Raw genomic sequence first — 19,590 nt, forward strand, 5'->3', positions numbered from 1 at the left:
CGATTGTTTCAAAGACATGCATATTCATGGGTCCTACCTGTTGTATGTAGCAAGCAGAGTTGCAGAGGCCAAGTCTGCAGAGACATCACCACGCAGGAACCTATCAGGTCTCATAGCTATACCTTCAGCATATCTCACGTATCAATGTTAAGCTTTTAAATTAAATATCAGCTAAATCAATTATAAATTGTATACAATGAATCAGACACTTTAAAAGTACCATCATCAAAGCATGAAAACTTAGAAAGTCTAAAAATATGTCAAATCACTGCTAGAGTTTTCTTGTCCTTTCCTAGTGTCCTGATTCTCCATCATGCCAAATCTAAGTGTTTCAGAGGTAAGCTGACTGTTGATCTGATGTGTTTAGATTTTACTTTTCCAGACATCTTGATGGAAAAAAAAATTAAACAAATTTTTAACTCAGCCCACAACATTTGACATGAAAAATGAAAAATATTTTAGTTGAAAGGAAGAATGAAATCTCCCAGAAAAGAAAACTATTTCCACTAGGATATAAAAATAGCATTGAAAAATAAAAAGTGTTAAATAATGTACTAACATGTAAACATCCCTTTCACACTGTGGAAAATACAATTTAGCTTTATGAATATTTTCTTTAAATAAATATTTAATACAAATTTAAATCCAAATATATTGCAAGACTTTACAACAGTATAAATACCCACATAAAACAAATACCAGGTTTTAATGAGTAAATACCCATGATAGATATATTATTCCATACATAATTTTGATAGAACTAGACTCATACAATAGTAAAAAGAATACTGTATTTTGTTCATGCAGTCACAACTGAGCAGTCCAACTATCTATATAGTTGGACTATATAGGGATATAAAGTACCCAAGAGAAAATGATTTTGTGTCTTCAATAAGCAAAGAAGTATCTGGAATGGTCAAATTCAGACATTTTGTTAATGAAGCAAAATCAAAACTCATCTATTACTTTATGCATTATGAATTACTGACAAAGACATGCTTACCACGTGCTTTTAACCTAGAAAAGTACTGGCACACAACTCTCACTGTGTTTTAGAGCTGGATCTCAGACACAGAAACTAGTACAAATGGTGCAGAAACCTGGACCATTCTTCTTCAGCAATGTGACTTTTTACATTTTCCAATGCCCATATCACTCTATTCAAGTAGAAATAAATAATTAACTTTAATTCTGGCAAAAATGAGCAAAGCCAACTGTGTTCCCAGTACTGTACAGATTTTGCATACAGTGAAGTTTCCAGTTCAGCAATATTCATGAGTCCTTGAAAAATCTAAGCAAAATATTTGTATTTACAGCCCAATGGATTTGTCTTGTTATCTCAGTTATTAATGGAAAAAGACCTTCCCTATCCTCCCTACCTCCACTGTTTTAACCACTCAAACATTTTTCAGGGTGTGCACAGTAAATGGAAATGCTTGTTTTCCTACAAGGTGTTTAACACCTTGTGAAATCCTTTGAGTCTGAGCCTGCTTGTCAGAGTAAAGGGAGCATTATGTGGTATTTATTTTGAAGCATTGTGAGATGTACAATACACACCTAGGGAAGAAGTATAGACTTATGCTGGACACCTTTTCCTTTCATCAAGACCAGAATATATTACCTCATATGGCTTTCCTGTAAGCAATCAGAAACAGGAAAACCAAGTGATGTATGGCTAGGCTGCAGTTAAAAGACTGAGAAACATGTTATGCCAGAAAAGCAGCTTGTATGTACTTCAAAATCTTACAGCATCAGTGAGAAAACATCCTTTACTTTTCATCTGTCTGCTCTTTCCATTTTTTTGTTTCTTCTTTTTGTAAATTTTTGTTTGGATCTCATATAAAAGCTTCTTTTTTTCTTTCTCTCATCCTTAATTAGTTTGAATGTCAAACCTGTTCAGTAATTACATCACTTGGGGTAGTAATGAAGGCAAATAAATAATGCTTAACCTTTCTTAGAGAGATTTGGAGACCCTTCCAAAACCAATTACAGCTTGTATGATTCACTGGAATTAGCCAAGATCTTCACGCTAAATTTCTAGACTTCTGTGAGAAAACATTGAAATTAATGGGGGCAGGGGGAAGAAGACAGTTGTCCTTGCTATAGTCCTAAACCCTTCTAATTTTAAAGTATGTTATGAGTGGGTGAAAAGCAAATAAAATAAATTAGGCAATGCAGATTACACTTTGGTGCTGCTTGCTTAGGAGGTTGTGAATGTGTTAGCTAGATTTTCCCATGCTGGGGTTCTTTTTCTTTTTTATCTTTTTTTTTTTTTCCCCAGTGATTTTTTTTTCCTGTCTGTTTGGCACATATTTCTACTTCAGATAACATCTGAATGGTAACTAACAACAAGAAGAATAAAAAAGCCTCAATCTTTCATAACATAAAATACTGTAGAACAGCAAAACCAATCAAATTTCTCTGCATATCTTGCAGATAAATCTAGCTGTCCTGACATGTAGGTATAATATCCACATTCCTTCTCCTGTCAAGGTCCACTCACCTGAAGAAACAATTTCTTTGCATGACATGGAAGGGGAAATACCATCCTCAATAACAGAACTGCACTGATCCTTCCATGAACAGATTAACTTTCGTGCTATGGGTTTACCACTGCACATCTTGCCCTTTTTGCTACTGTCAAAGAGCATATGACAGGACTTCGTTCTCTGTAACCTTCATGACATTGTACTCCTGCGCCTGCCTGTGATCCCTCTTTGCAGTTCCTTCATAAACATCAACGCCACAAAATGTCAGCAAAAAGTTGAAGATTAAAGACTGACATGATCAATCAGTCTCTTCAGAAAAGATCCTTGGAAACATCGAACAAAGAGATCTCAAAGGCCACAGACCAGATTTATGTGGGCGTAGAAAGCATCAGTCTTTAGACATATCAACCAAGCTTAGAAATGTATGTGCGACTATACATACCCATAGATATACACATGTATCTACTCAAGTACCATTTGAAAAAAATTTGAAAAAAACCCAAAACTGAAAATGTGCACAGTTTACCTTATTTAGTTTTTAAAGCATTTGTAAGGGAACCTAAGTAAGTGAATTCAAGACCCAGAACTTCAGGAAGATTTCGTTTCCTTGGCTATATTCTTTCTAAAAGAGAGAAAGTTTAAAAAAGTGGTCTCAGCTGGAAGCATGCCCTTAGCCATTAGAGTGCCAAAATGAATGCAGTATGTCAGCTGTGACAATCTGTCAGAAAAATACTTTTGTTCCAAGAATAAGATATATTCAAAAATTTTGCCTTGAAAATAAAACAAAAAATGAAAAACCCACCCACACACAAACACCTGCCTGGGCCAGTGTCTCAGTCAAGGCAAGCACATCTGCATTTACATAAACAATTTACCCCACCTGAATACCCAACCCCTGTTTCTGTACATAACCATCTTTTTTTTTTTTCCAATTTATTGCTTGCCTAGACTCATACAAACATCATAATAAATCAGTCTCTCCAAATATTCTTCAAGAATAACAAGCATTATGAATTAATAATGTCATGCTGGTCATAAATTTTGATAACTAAAGAATTTGCATTAGTGAACATACTTGCTATGTAGTTGTTAATGTTACATTTATTTAATATGCAAAGTTACAATGTGTTAGAAGCCAGTTTCCATTATTTGGTTCTTTCACAGCTGTTCCAATACTTGACAGATGTGTAATTTCATTGTTTAAAATCTTGATTTTTCCTTTTATAATTTGAGAACTGTGATGCTAGATAATTTCTGACATGTTTTGTTAATTTTGGATTATCCCGATATATTCAACAGTACAATTTATCAATAAGAAACTGATATTAATATTTTTAATTTGCAGTCAAGTAAATTGACTAAAGGAGAGGCCATGTTACACAAGTCATGAAGTGTTAAAGCTCAGAATAGAATAAAGGGAATAAATTATTCAAATACTCTGCAGCACTAGTCTTATTTTTGTGCCAGTGGATTTGATATAACACCTATTAGGATGTGATAACATTAAATGAATTTATAGATACAGACAGGTGAAAAAGTAGATAGACAATTTGCTCTATTTTCTTTTGGAGATGATACTCACGAAGAAGTATAAATATTTTTAGGCCCAAAATCACAACCAGTCTTAAATTAAAATACTTGGTTTTCTGGCTTGTAATAATCTCTGAAAATAAGGGCCAACAGTGTATCACATACTTGTAACAGAGCAATTGTGTTGACATTTTAGTCTTTTTTCAGAACTTGGATCTGCTGTTCAGGAGCTTCAGAGGAAGATGTGATATATTTTAAACAGGGAAGAGATTAAGTCATGCTTGAGTTTTCCTTAAGAGTCTGGAATATTTTACTCATGTTCTATGTCTCCTGATACAGAGCCAGCATCCTGCAACCAGCAGCTGCTCACCTCAGTAACAGCCGAAAGACTCACGGGTCTTCCCATCTTCAATCTCTGCTCTTTCTCTGCAGACCTGGTGCTCTTTATCCTCAGAAAAGCAAGACAGAACAGATCAGTCATTAAAGCTGTGCTGTTGTGGGGCTGGGAACAGAGAGTAGCCAGGTGGATAACTTCAAAAGGAATTACCAACTGCTGTCTGCATTTCCAGACTAAAATGAGGATTTGGCAGTTTTAGCCTTTGGCAGCCTTTTGCCTGATGGCCATTTGTTCTCTTTTCTGGTGCTCCATCTGCTCCTGCTGGTTGGGATCAATCAGAAGAATCAAGTTGTGGCAAAAACTTCGGGTATGTACAGCTAAAGCTACTAATAAATAGCCTGACATCTGCCCCATGTAGTGACACTTGAGGTTTAGAATCACAACTATGAATTGCATTTTATTAGAGCTGGGCTGGCATAGAACAAGAAAAACTAATAGACTTGAACTGTTCCCTCATCAGAGCAAACAAACAAGTCCAATTCTGAAGTCCATTTAGTGCTCTAGGTCTACTAGGGCAGAAAGAAGCAAGAATAGAACTGCATTAGTGGACATTTTACATCTTGGGAGCACAAGAGACCCAGCTCTGGCCCCTGCTACTGCCAATACAGTTTTGTACAAAACAGTCAGCAGATGGAGTACAGCAATACAGATGCCACTCGTGACAGTGCTTGACTGCATCCTCTTCCTGATCTGTTAATCTTGAATTGTTTTTTATGCAACAGAACCACTCCAACAGGAAAATCTGCTAAATCCACCATCCTGAAGGGTCAATAATTTGGTCAGCCAGAATCTCTCCTGTTAGATGCTAAGCAGTAAGAGGGAGGAATGGAACTTGAGTTTTCCGTATCTTAAATCCATGTAGACAGACTTAAGACTGTTTAGACCTTTTTCTGTAAAAGCAAATACCATCCTGCTGCAAACAGCTGCTACCATATTTCTATAAGGAGGACACCAGCAACTTACCATCAGTAACAGATTCACAAGAGTTGACTCCGAACTTATGAGAGGTTCAGCTGTTCTCCTCCTCTCAGCATTTCTTACTGACTAGCACTAAACATCCCACTGTACATTGCTTACGTTCCCAAGACACTCAACTCCCCCTGGCTGCTGCACAGGCAAATTAACACCATGTTACGGACACCCCTTCACATATTAAGTGTACACTTCAGGGGCCTCAAGGTCCAACTTGTGGTGTCCTTTTCTGATCCAAATTCATATCCACTTCAGATGAGAACTGCGATCTTCTGTAGCTCTGAAAGAAGAACCTGCCCAACATAACACAACTACATATACATATTTTAGGTTTTCTTTATTTGTATTTTTTTAGTTCAAGAATTACACACTAGCCAACATTATTATATATTTACATGCTGAAACTGGCTGCAATAATTTTAAATTCAAGAAAATATCTCTTATGTGCTACTCATTTACAATCATCATTTTACTACCTCATATATCCCAGAGGTTAGCAGTCCTTTTGAGAAAGACATGAAGATTTGATGCAATGATATCCACTAGTATTTTGCATTTTCTAGCCATTGGAAAATGTGCATTATGTGCATATAAGAAAGGCTACAAGGTCATTAGTAAGGCTGATGATTACTACATTATGAAGTAAATAGTACTAATTAAAAAAGATAAATCAGAGCTGTGCAAAGACAGTACTAACAGAACCATTTAAACACCCATGCAAATAAAAACGTGATAAAAGTCAAATCATAGTCAGCTTGTTAGAATTAATCATGTTTCAAATGTTCTTTTTGTCTTCAACTGAAAGTAACAGGACAGACCATGAACAATACAGCCTGGTGAGTATCTGTCAAATGACAGTAACAGTGAAAACATACAAAATGTTATCAAATTGGAATAGATGACCTCATGTCTGAAAAACATTAAAAAAATACAACCCTTCGTATGAAAGTAGAGGTGAGATTTTTCATCATTTAAGTTTCATTTTTTGTCAAAGCACTTACAAATAAAATAGTTTTATACTTATGAAATGTTAGTGTTGCATATTCTTGTAGAGATGATCTATTTCAATTTTATATTAATGGATATTTAAATTATTATTATTTTTACAAAGTAGAACAGGGCATTAGTTTTGACCAACATTCCATTTGCTTCTTAAAAATTTAGACAAAGTTCCTAGTGCATTTTACTAAGCTTTACCTTTGGTGTTAAGCAGTGACTTACTAGACTTCTCTTTTAAACAATTTCTGGGGTGAAGATTCTTTGGCTTTGGGGGACTATGCTATCCAACGACAGTCAAACATCTTTTTTTTTAAAAAAAAAAGAAAAATATAAGTCTACTATTAGATTCCATAAGAGATACAGATTTCAGAAACAGACAGACGCAATATGCAGGCTTTCTGTAATGAAATCACCAACAGTCAAATTCTCACTTACCCTGGATTCCTTCACCTCTCCACTCACTGGAGCAACATAAAGGTGCCTTATTGTAAGTGAAAACCAGGCCCTATTTGTTTATGTTAATCTGAGTACCAAGTGCCAAACTACTGTCTTCTATTGGCTGAACATTTTAACCATACAGAAGAATCGATTGTGCTAGCAGTTACGTTGCCACAATGGCTATTTTACACTACAGTACGTTCTGTACTTTTTTTATATCTGGAATCCAAATCTGTTTATGCAAAAGGGTGTTTAAATTACTCTGCTAGAACACTGCAATTATTGTACTTAGTAAAAAAAAGTCACTAAACAATTACTGTATCTATCAACTGCTCATTTACAGCTTATTTAATTATTTACATAATTTTAGGACACATTAACCTAAACCAGAAGTAGAATTACCTTTTTGCCTTACCATAAAGTACAAATTAGGAGTTAAAAATGTTTAAGAAATCTGATAATATTTACACACGTTCAGCTTAAGTTATGGTTGCTCACATTGTATGTTCTATGTACACATAGCAAAATGTTATGATCACTACTGATATAATATTGTACCCTGGCCAACCCACCCTAGATTATTTTCTAGAAATAGTTAATATTTTTGCCTTTTTTTTCTTGGTTCCCTAAGGAATTCATTGGTTTTGAAAACTTACTAGTGGACAATGCTGTTATAAAAAGAGAGAGAAGAAATAGGCAAGCAATGTGAGGACTATTCTAATTTCAGATGCTAGGAGGTACAGTACTATCATCATGTCGAATGGTGCAATGCTCCATACGAATTATAAGCATTGATCTGCTGATACAGAAATGCCCAGTTACCCTGTATAGTAAGTTGTTTTTTTTAATTACATTAATCTTTTTTTTTCCTCAAAAATATATTCATACACTGGTTGATGGTAGAAACAAAACTATTATTAGCTTATTCCTTTAACACGCCAACATATGAATGTGTGTGCGTATATATACTCAGTATGTGTATATATACACACATATGTCCATATAGACACTTAGGTATATGTCCATATGCACATATAGTTGGATAATGTTTAATGTCCATTCACTTATGTTTAGTATCGTGTTTTAGTATAGAATTGGAACACAGTCTAATAATTATAGTGAAAAATAATTGAGCTTTAATTTTAATGCTTATTCGTCTGAAATAAATAGGATTTTTTTTCCCCAGGTGTAAAACCACCACTCATTTCCTCTATGCATTGTGCTTTTGTATCTTACAGATTTTTTGTCCTTTATATTAGAACGTAAAAACTGTCTGAAGAACTCTGCCACATGCTGTTACCTAAGACTGTGTTTTCCTTCCCTGGGAATGAGAAAAGAAATGGTCACAATGTCATTGCTTGAGTCTTTCTTCCCAGTCATTAAACTGCAATAGGATAGAAATGTAACATTCCTTATGCAAACACAGAAATATGTTGCATGAATTTTCAGTTCTGAAAATGTGTCATACTTACTAGCAGTCATGTACAGTATATATTTACAGATTGATCTCAAAGTTTTCATTAAAACTGTGCCATGTTATAGTCATAATTTGCCAATGAATTTCACGAAGATAAAAACACCTTAATTGCTGGCTATTATGTCTAATAGAATAATAAAACGTGCAACTATAATTATATTACAAGGTTTATCTAAATTATTAACTCTGATGTTTTGCTTATTGAAACCAACAACAATTAACAGAGTTCAAAAGATTAAGAATATTAATTTTCAGTCAATTGTAAAGTAAAAGCAAATTTATTCTAGTTTACCTGGAGGGTAGCACACATAGCAAACCCCATCTCTTGTGTATGTTGGCAAATTTTCTCACTTTCACTCTTAGTATCTCAGAAGAGGAGTAAGCGCTCACCTTGAGCTCAAGTTATACTTTTCCCTTGACAGTGCCTTGCCAGTCTTTCTCACCCCCATCTTTTTATATCACAGTGTTAAGCCTTAGTACAAAATGATAGAATCCTTCTCTTTCACTAATTTTATACATCTCATTAATAGCCAGAAGGACATAGTAAAAGCGAAAGTGCTCCTTTCCCCCAGATAATGTATCTTTCCTAGTGACACCTGAGCAGAAACCATTTTCTTTCACTCTCTGAATAGCGACATCAGAGAGTATTATGGCTTGTACTGTAACTTCAGATAAATTAATGTGAGGTTCTAGGATTCAATCTCTGTGGTTTTCATAATAGCTGATGCAGTAAGCCAATGCAGAGAGCCAATATATTCTCTGTAAGGTTTTATATTTGATGTGTATCAACCACAAATAGGCTGTGAGCTCCCTCTATTCACAATATGCTTCTGTGGAATAAAAAAGGAGTTGGCAGCTATTTGTGAAATGAAAGAAAAGCTTGTACAGAAGAATACTATAAGACTGTTTTTATTTGTGATAATTAATACCATTTTTAAAGAACAGACTTTGAAGAGAAATACTGAAATGTGAAGTGGATCCCTTTCTTAGAATTGGGAAAAATTTCCAACATGATTCATACCTATCAGTTGAAATTTCAAATGCCTCTACAAAGCTTATTGTGTTATGCATGAAATGCAGTCAGAAATTAAGTTTGTGAATGAAAAGCAACATTTTGACTTGGAAAGTTAATCGCACGATGAAAGCCTGTCTCTACATATTGCAGAGTCTGAACCTGGAGGCACTACATGAATGTACACAAAATTCCCTTGAAAACAACAGGCAGTGTGTATGCCTGGCAAATCCCATTTCAGGCTCAAAACTATTCTTTCCCATTTGAAGCAGAAATAAACATATGATATGCTCTAAACAAAGTCAGAAAATTGGCCTATTAGTTCCCAGAACTGTTTTCCTCCTATCACTGTTATTCACTGTCAAATGGGGCAAAAAAAGCCACAGAAACTTGTAAGAAAATTGCTCCTTTAAAGCAAGAATAGAAAATTCAAAGAAAATATTTTATGAAAAAAAATATTCATAAGAACTATCCTGAAGTATTGGCAAAGGAACGCTTAAATGGGGGAAAAAGTATCTGACTGAAAAAAATTCTTTTAGCATTTGGAAGATAATTGAATTCTAGCTTCTTTCAGAAATTTGTACACAGATGAGAGGTAGCATAGTTACAACAGATGTGGCTTTTGCTTCATGAAATATTTTGTGTCAAACAATATTGGGGATCTAATTTAGTAAAAGCCATTGGGAATTTTTGCTTTTTATACAGCTCTTACGATTAATTTTTTTTTTATTACAGAAAAAGGTTTCACAATGGACTAAATGGCAAACTCTACTTTGCCTATAAAAGTCTACCTTTTGTTTATTCTATTTTGCTTATAAGAGTAAAGCTCTATGCAATGAAAAAAATCCCTTTTATTTCAAGAAGTTTCATAAAGCAAAACTGAAATTTGCTAGTTTCTCAAGGAAAATTACCCTAAAGCATGAAACATTCAAGAATGTAATTAAAATCTTAAAGTGATGGCTACCAAAAAGCTTCCTGTTAAAACAGCATGTTAAGGAAAACAAAAAGTGAAATGGCATTGCCTAATCCAGACTGAGGAAAATACCCCCTCAGTATGTTTTGTACTGAAAGACATATGCTCAGATCTTTACTGAGGTTGAAAGACGTACGATATCTTTAATCAGACTGGATGTAAGGTATTAAGCATAACAACAGTAGCAAGCATAACACTGGAAAGATTGCAAACTTGGAAGAAATCACACAGTTCCACAGGAGTATTTCAGACTTAGGTATGTACTATAACTGACAACACTAATTTGCACAGTATATTTATTTATTTGTGTGTGTACATACACACACACACACACACACACACACACACACACACACACACACACACACACACACACACTTTGACGTATATGTAGCCTTCCCTTTCCTTGGCTCTGTATTTTATAATTGCTCACTAGCTCTCCCTACCCTAAAAAGGCAGGGCACGATTAGTTTCCTCCAGCCACCTAGAGAATTACTATCTGGCCAACCAATTTTGGCACTTTGGACAGATGATTTCCTTTCCCCAACACAAAACAGCAGCCTATCTACCCATTCAGACTTAATGCATTTTTATACCATTGCTACATTCCTCTGCTGACCACCACTACAGTCATTGTGACTGTGAGCATATGTTCTCTGTTTAAAATCCAAACAAAACTAGTGCTTTTTGCTTCAGCTTCTGTGCAAACACCCAACTCTAATATTCTCAAGTCAAAGGTTTAGTTCTTTAAAAAATAACAGGAAATACCTGAACATGGTTGGGAAACCTCTGACCATCATCATCTTGGAAAGATGGTAGGCACTACTTGTTTTCAAGTTCACACATTTAAAAGGTAAAGTGTATACGTTTCATGAGCATGATAACAACTTAGTATACTCTCTTAAATGTAGATACATGTCTTGGATTTGCAGTTTCCCTGGGAATGGTATGTACTGCTGCTGAAACTAGAACTTTTTTCTCAAATGCCGCTCTATAATTTATATCACTAAACTCAAATGGCCATCAAAAGGAAAAAAAAAAAAAAAAAAAGAAAAAAACAGGAAGAAAAAAGAGAGAGTGAGGGACAACGAGACAGAAGTGATTGTCAAAATCCAATTTGCCTTCACACGCAAAATGCACTTATATTTTGATAAGGGGATATGTCCATACTGCAACTTAACGTATTTATGATTTAGCAGATACAATCAAAACATTATAAAAACAGACCATAGAGTGGGCCAGCAACTAAGGTGTTTTAAAATAAATTTTTGTCCTGAATAGAATTTTTCTAAGTCCCACTTTTGGCTGTACAACCAGTTTGAAGAGAAATGCAGTTCTTTCTTCCTGTGTGGCTTTGTTTCTTAGTTCACATAGTAAAGCCAATAGACAATATTGAAGAAGGAAAAAACAACAGGGAAGAATATGCGCGACCATCGATCTATGGCATTCACATCAGTCAAGTCAGGAATGGTAATTTTCAGTTGAGATGCACGTCTCCGTAGCCTACTTTTCTTCTGTGCCACATGTCGCTCCAGGGCATTGCGACCAAAGCTGTGTCTGGGTAAGCCAGCTTTCCGGTACTGGATGCTTGAAGTGTCATACGCCAGCATAGTGCCTCTAGGGTCCCCAAGCCCCATCACAGCCTCAGAGGCAGCCATCTCATTTTTAATTTCAAGTGTGCTCAACAAAATATTTTCATGTGGATCCATCTGTAAAAAATAAGAAAGCAGATTTAACAGGAGAGAAAGGAAGCCCAATCAGTTGCAAACTGAAGCCATGCTGACAAGGGCTAGATCTAACATTAATAATTCATTGGATGTCAGCTTGTCTGAAAGACTTTAAGCATAGCCGTGACTATATTTATTGTCATTTATTTGTGAACTCTAGCAATAAGGCCGGTATAGTATAATGGAATAAATGATATTTCCTTCGACCCTGTGTTCAGTGAGTAGAAGCAATACCTGGAAATGGAGCACATGCTCATCTCCTGAAAGTAGGATTCTGCCACTGGGAAGGATATCCGGGGCAAACATTTAACTTCTCAGGGGCTTTGGAGGGAAATCAAATGGAAAAGGGTCTGATTTGATTTGGTTTTAATTCTTTCAAGTGCAAGCTTTGGCTTTGACCAAAACCAGGTATTCACAAGGTCTCTGCCTCTACAAAATGAGGCCCAGAGTACTGCACAAGAGAACAGAAATTTTCAGTCCCTATAATCCAAACAGGACTGCTGGTTACTGAGAGAAAGGCACCGACATAGTCTAACTATATACCTATATGAAAGCTCCATTCCACAGTGCTAATGAATTTCATAAATACAGTGCATGCTGTGGAAACCTGAATGCTGGAATAGCGGAGATCTGCAGTTTCAAGCAAGGAAAATCATAGAGTGTAATCACATCAAATGTACATTGAACAGTTGTTTCAATGGGTAGTTTCAGCTACCTTTTTTTTTTTTTTTTTAAGGCAGTTCAGTGAAAAAAATATTAATTCAGTGTTGTAAAGAAACCTCTTCGAAACAATCAAGAGGATTTCAGAGATGAGGAACTAAATTCTACTCTTAGGCAATCTGAAGTAAATCTGAGGTACGGTAGAAGAACTTCAAAATAATCCATTTATAGAAAACAAATATAAGGTTATTTAGGAAGCTCTAATTCTCCTCAGCCTTCCCTCTAAGTATACACTTTGAATTGTGTGATTACAGAGTATAATTAAATAAAAATACTTTAAAAGCAGTAATGGCTAATGAGCAGCTAATTAAGTACACTGACTTCATGAAGGTAGTGCAGATATACTACAGGCCAAATAAAAGATGAAACTGTCCCAGACCTCCTTTAAGAACAACTCATCCACATTATTCATTTATCATGTACAAAATATATACTATGATTATTATTGAAAGTGCACAAACTAGGACTATTGTGGATTTCTCAACAAAAATATGGCATTAGTCTATTCTGTAATATTTAGAAGACAATAGTCAGCAGCAGGTACCCACCCAGTCAGATGCCCTACCCAATATAGCACTGTATTTACCACTATTAAAAAACCCCTGTGCAAATTTCACATGGCATGGTGAGAGAACTGGGTTGAAAACAGTTGCTTTCTAGGAGCATCCACTGCACAGTATTATGAACTGGGAAGTCAGATACTCAAAAAAGTACTTCGGACCTACTGAAACACTGCCATTTGAGTGATTACATCTGTTCAAGTGATGCATAGAAACTGGCATTACTGAGATGCCAGATTTCCCTCCCTCTTTTTTTTTTTTTTTTTTTTCCCCAGTCTATGTGAGTTTGCACCCCTCTAGTTTAATTATATTTTAGATTTTAGTTTTAGATTAAATATAATGACTCAAGGTGAAGTAGCCAAAATCATCTATTTTTGCTTGCTTTCCATCAAATTAATGAGAAATCTATAAATTTTTTAGGGTATTAGGGAAATCAATCTTTTTTGAGAAGCACTGGAAAAATGGGAAGTTGAGCTGGAAGACAAAAAAAATTCCTTTAACAATTCTGCAGCATGATACTGAGCATGGAGAGGAAACACTGCGTTCTAGTCAGGAAGGTAATCAAATCAGTTCTCGTCTGCACTAGACAAAACTAAGGCAAGAAGAGTATTCTGCTGTTGTAATACAAACAAAAGCAAACATATGTAAAAGCTTTCAAATAGATCTATGAAGCTTCTTAAGAGAGCTTTCAAACATTTCCTTACAGTGAGTGCAGTTATTTAGAAAATTATTATGTGATTTTGGGGTTTTATGTAAGACAAAACTGGATGTAATTTTTGTTATAAGATCTCAGACAAATAAGATGACTTTCAGTATCCTGAAAATAAAAGTAATTGTAGACACTTGGCATTCATTGATCCCAAGAATGTCTGAAAACAGGGAAACTATCTTACAAGAGGGGTGCAAAGCCATTTGGAAAATACATTTTCCATAGTTTCACATAGCCTAAGAAAATAATAGAAATTTTAGTTCCAATGACATCAGGGGAAAGTTTGACATAACATCCACTAATGCAATGGTTTTACCCCTTAACACAGAGCTTGGGTTATTTTCACCTCAGTGTTGTTCATTCTAATATACTATCTTTGGGAAGATTTTAGCGCCAACAAATTTGTTCACATCTTAAATCTTCTTAGGATGAATCTACTTTAAGCATCTTATCCTTTTGATCTGCAATGATATTAGAAATTTGAGTGCTCTTTACATACTCATATACTTTATATGGAACACAAATGCAAAAGAAATGTTATTTTAGTCTACTAGAGTTAGATACAGACATGTTTTAGCAACATGATATCACTCCTTCAGCTAACTTTTTGCTTAGATTCTTTTGTCACTTCAGTTGTCATTTCAGTAGATTTCTTAACACAGCAAACTGCTGCAGATATCTGGTAATCTTGGCAGTAGTAAGATTAGTGACGCTGGGCAGAAAAAACATTTAGCAATATTTTAAACTACCTTCTAGGGCAAAGTGTCCTCTTCTGCACATATCACACTGCTATCAGAGTTGGAGCACAGCATTTTTCAATATTCCAAGAATTTTTCAGAAGAAATAATGCAAAATACAGTGAAAATTAGTGATGGGCGAACCTTCAAGTGTTAGAATACCCAGGCAAGCACCACAAAGTTCAGGTGCTTCTCAAGCACTAATTTGACCCTCCTGCACATGGAACAGTGGATTGACCATAACAAGAACTGTATTTTTCATGGTATTTTGAATTCCCAATTTGAAGAACTCCCAAAATTCCAATCCAGAAGTACAAATCAATGTGAAAATAGAAGAAACAAACAAATAACAACAAAACCAAAACAAAACAGAAAGAAATTAACCTAGCTTTTCAACCTTTGACAAAAGGTTCCTTGCCAGATTAGCGAGAGCTGGGAGTGTTATTTTCACCAAGTAGGTTCGCCCAACTCTAAATAGAACATGCTTTTGTAACTAAGTGAAGCCTGAGATAGAATGATCATGAATTACATCTATTGCACACAGCACTGCCCATTCAAAAGGATCCCAAAGCGCTTTACAGGCATTAGAAAGAAGAACCACTTCACTTCCCAGTGAAGCGTTATCACCTCTGAGGTGAAATGTGGTGACTGACAGTGCAGAACAATACACTACATTTTAGTCAAGGAAATGGAGAATGCTGTAGCCAATTGAAACTATGGGGTGGGTGAGTGGTGGTGGGGAATGTTAGGTAAAGAGAACAGTTACATAAATTGACATTTGGCCAGATGTTTGGGGTTGAGATGACCACGCTATAAAAAAGTGCCATGGGATCTTTAATGACCATAAGTGGTCAGAACCTGAATTTTAAGTCTCTGAGGATAAAAACATTAGAAAACAATGAAAGATACCTTTGTTGAATACATTTCTGGACAATGATATGTGCCAATTATTCTTCTGTCCTGTAAGTTAATAAAATCAACACCAGTTTCCTTAGAGATAAGGCAGCTATTATCTTTCATTTAAAATTAAAGCACTCTAGGGTAATAATAGGACAACTAGGTAAAAGATATAGGGACCTCTAAGCCAACAGTTAGTGAAAGTATATTCTGGCTTCAGAGGTGCTATTACTGCCTTGCTCTGCTCCTCAAGGTAACATAACGTTGTGATGTAAATGTATTTTTTCCAGCTGGTCACTTGACCAAGGAAGATATGATGATATGAAAACAATTGTTAAAATTATTCTGGGGGAAAAGTAAGCATACAAGTGGTTTCAAAAGGAGGTGGAAGAAGGTTAAAAAGATCTCTTGGTGCTGAAGGATTGTTCAACCATAGAACTAGACTCTTTATGGTGAACAGGAGAGTTCAAACTTAATGGAGAAATTCCCAGGGACAAGAAAGGAAGGGAGAATGAAGATGAAGAAAAAGCAGCAGCATGTACTATGGAAATAAAAGGTGAAAGCAGAAGTGTAGGAGAAATGACTAGAGCTCAGCAATCATGCAAGAGGTTGTTTTTTTTTTTATAAATCAATCTTAAAGGTGGATGACAAAATATATGATGCAAATGATATTCACTTATAGGTCCAGGTCAACTGGAAGAAAAGCTGACCCTGGAGCCTTGAAAGAGGCCATGACCTTTTTGATGGCCTCAAACAAAGGGAATACAGAGGAAAGTGTAGAAATGTTACCATTATATATTCTTCCTGCTACCTAGAAACTCCAAAATGATGGCTTTCTTGAGGAACTCCTCTTATAGTAATACATTAGCAATTGTAAAATGCAGAGAAATTACAACTCCCACACACATACATACATACACACATATGTACATTAGAAATCCTCCAAAGATGACCAGATCTCTGAAACTAACATTGAGTAAACCAGCAGTTTGGTGATTATGCTCTGCTGTTATGCCAAACACACCTTTACAGTAGGAGGGAAATTTACATTGATGAATTGAAAAAGATATAATATTGACAGTTTTTCTTCCTCATATACTGTTCATTTTCACCTCTAACCTTCAATTACAGGCAGGTATTGATGGCTCGTTTTATGACAGAATAGCTCAGGATAAAATAGAGAGTAGGGTTGGAATTTCTGATGGAAAAACCTTGTTAAAACAAACCAGTTGTAAATTCAAAAGAAATATCCTTTTGTTCAGTAGGGCTGCAATTAACCAAAATAAAATGTAGTGAGCTAAACCATGACAGGAGAAGTATCCAGTCTATTACAAAGGTTAACACCTCAGATTAGGTCTCAGCATTTATAGGTCCATTGAACTGACATTCTTAAGAACTTAAGACAGAAATAAAGATCCCTTTTGCAGTGAAGACCAACATGACATGCCTAGACATATAATTTAATTTGCTAAAGATCTTAGTACTATCTGTAGCATTGTTTCCCACCTCTTAGCAGCTGAGCTTTGCTTAGAAAACCAGTAACATCCCATTCCTGACTAGTCACAGTAGCTCTGGCAAGATTAGGTGAAAGTACAAAGTGCACTTTACAAGTAATAGGGATATTCCACCTCATCAACAAGGTCTGACTTATTGATTATGAACCACCGATCTCTGGGGATTGCATTGACTACACAAGGTAATGAGTGGAAGGTAGGTAGTCCTGTATAAGCTGCTGCTAGGTTCACTCTGGAAAAAAAAAAAAAGAAATAATGATTTGCAAATGGCACCTGTCTTAAGTTATACAGACGTTTTTGACATGATAAGCAAGTCTGCTGCGATAAAGCTATATGAACTCAAAGCACAAATGACTAATATTTCAAAACATCCATATGTGAAACAATCTCCTTAAGAATGTAAAAAACATCATGTTTTCATTGTCTGTACAAAATTGAATTTATTGCCAGCATTGCAATAACTGTTTATGAAACCATGTTTACATGAATTAGCTCAGACTGCATTATACACCTAAGATTTGGGTGAGGCTATAAAGCATGCAGTTGAAGGACAGTAAAATTAGGTTGACTTATAATTTCAGGATACTTTGTTTGGTTTCAGGTCAGAAAATACAGAGAAACTCTGCAAATTAAATCAGGATTTTCTTTAGGTTCTTGAGATTTTTAAAGCCTAAAAATCTAAGCAAAAAACCAAGACATCTGTAAGAATTAAAAAAGGAGAAAGTGAGAGAAAATGAAAGATCTGGACACAAAGCTTTAACACGGCTCCAACTACTTGTAATTTGATTTCTAAGCATCCAGTTTTACCCTCTGATATATGTGTTTTCTTGATCATTATCATTAGTAACACATCAATAACTTAGTTGTTAAGTATCACAGGATTTTTGATAAATGGTTGAAAACATGTTTTCTTTCAGCATCCATTATTTACACACAAGATTCCATACTTAAGGCATTGCAGAGTAAGTGCCCATATAAAATGAAAGAGGCTAAAGTATCTTTGGCTTCATGACATTTGAATAAAAATGAAATATGAATAAAAAAACTGCTGCTCAGAATCCAATGATCTAAACCAAAAGCCAGCAAGTGAAAAAGACAAAATCAGGAGTGCTGTTTGAATTATGGCACAGAATTGGAAAAAATAAGGAAATGGCCTACTGGTGTCCTGTCTTCAGCTTGAACCTTGCACCAACACCTCCTAAAATATCACAAAAACATTCTTGGGCTCTTTAGACTAAAGGGGGATAAATCGCCTTAGCTAACCAAGAAATTAAAATACAGAGGATGCTATGATTCTGTAGAAAAATATTTTCTTCCATTTCAATTTTGGCCAATATAATTCTGTCCAATGCAATATCTAGTAAGGTGGAAGGAATAAATTATGTAAGGCCTTGATATTGTGCATGTAATTTCCATTCTAGTGCAGCAAATATAGCTGACCATAAGTAGTAAATAGGTATCTGATTCAGGAAATGAGCTTGTAACTTTACTTAAGCACATACATTAATGGGATGTAAATAAATATTAAGGTTAGTCAAGTTTTCAAGTGATTTCTTGTAAATGAGACTTTTGCTTTCAGTCCAAAACCACAAATAATGCATATACACATAAGGAGGAAACGATTTTCTTTTTTTTTTTAACCTGAAAGAACATATCACAATGCTGGAGCTAAATATTGGTTAAGGAGAATTGAGAAGTCTTCAAATCTAAATAAGCTTCATATTGATGATATTTAAAGGTAGGTGCCCTTCCTTCTAGAAATTTCAGATACAGATGTCTTTTTCCTCCAGAATATTGGAAAAATCATCACTCAGTTCAAAACAATTCTTTGTAAGTCATTCTATCTTAAAAATTAAACCCTTCCATGAAAGAAGAAACTTCTTCTGTGTTGAAGATAAGCATCAAAAACTTTTCTAGCATAAAAGTTGAAAAATTTAAAAATTAATCTATCTGAACTTCCCGAAAGCACTTATTTTTACAAGGCACATTTTGTAAACACTAAAAGAACAACAACAATAAAAAAATCTATCTTTGACTGAAAACAAACATTAAAAAAGCAATGTAAGTAGAACTACCATTTTAAAAATTTCAGTTACAATTTTCAATGGCAATTTTTTACTACTGAGACATGTAGGAGGAAGCAAAGGCAGGTGATTTGGAATAGAAATCTTCCGAGGTACCAGTTAACAACATCTCTAAATTCTACTGTTTTGCCAAGAAATGAGGTGTTAGGCAGCCCAGATTCTTACTGGTACTGCTTTGATGAAGTATTTGTTATTTTTTTTTTTTAGATATTCTCCCATTTACATTTATACAGGTAATTCTATTGGAAATAATATAAATAAATAACACCTCAGCAGGAACCTACATCCTAAAAGGTGCTCTCTTCCATCTGTAGTAAATAAGACCAAAAATTTCTTCAAACTTCCATTATGCCCA

The 19,590-nt window shown here is 35.1% G+C and overlaps 1 protein-coding gene across 4 annotated transcripts in view; it reads right to left on the reverse strand.

Moving 5' to 3' along the window:
- Positions 1-6,138: 6,138 nt before the first annotated feature.
- GABRB2 (gamma-aminobutyric acid type A receptor subunit beta2) overlaps positions 6,139-19,590 on the reverse strand; it is a 170,412-nt gene continuing 156,960 nt past the window's right edge. For 3 of the 4 annotated variants that reach the window (XM_042790260.1, XM_033005722.2, XM_033005693.2), the window contains exons 11-12: positions 15,650-15,700; positions 6,139-11,996 (exon numbers count right to left, since the gene is read on the reverse strand). In XM_042790260.1, the coding sequence (XP_042646194.1) occupies positions 11,649-11,996; positions 15,650-15,700 (399 nt within the window). In that variant the 3' untranslated portion in view covers positions 6,139-11,648. The remainder of the gene's footprint in view (positions 11,997-15,649; positions 15,701-19,590) is intronic. The other variant, XM_042790261.1, reaches the window with a different exon arrangement.

This window comes from Tyto alba, unplaced genomic scaffold (genome assembly GCF_018691265.1).
Source record: "Tyto alba isolate M040663 unplaced genomic scaffold, T.alba_DEE_v4.0 Super-Scaffold_17, whole genome shotgun sequence".
NCBI lineage: Eukaryota > Metazoa > Chordata > Aves > Strigiformes > Tytonidae > Tyto > Tyto alba.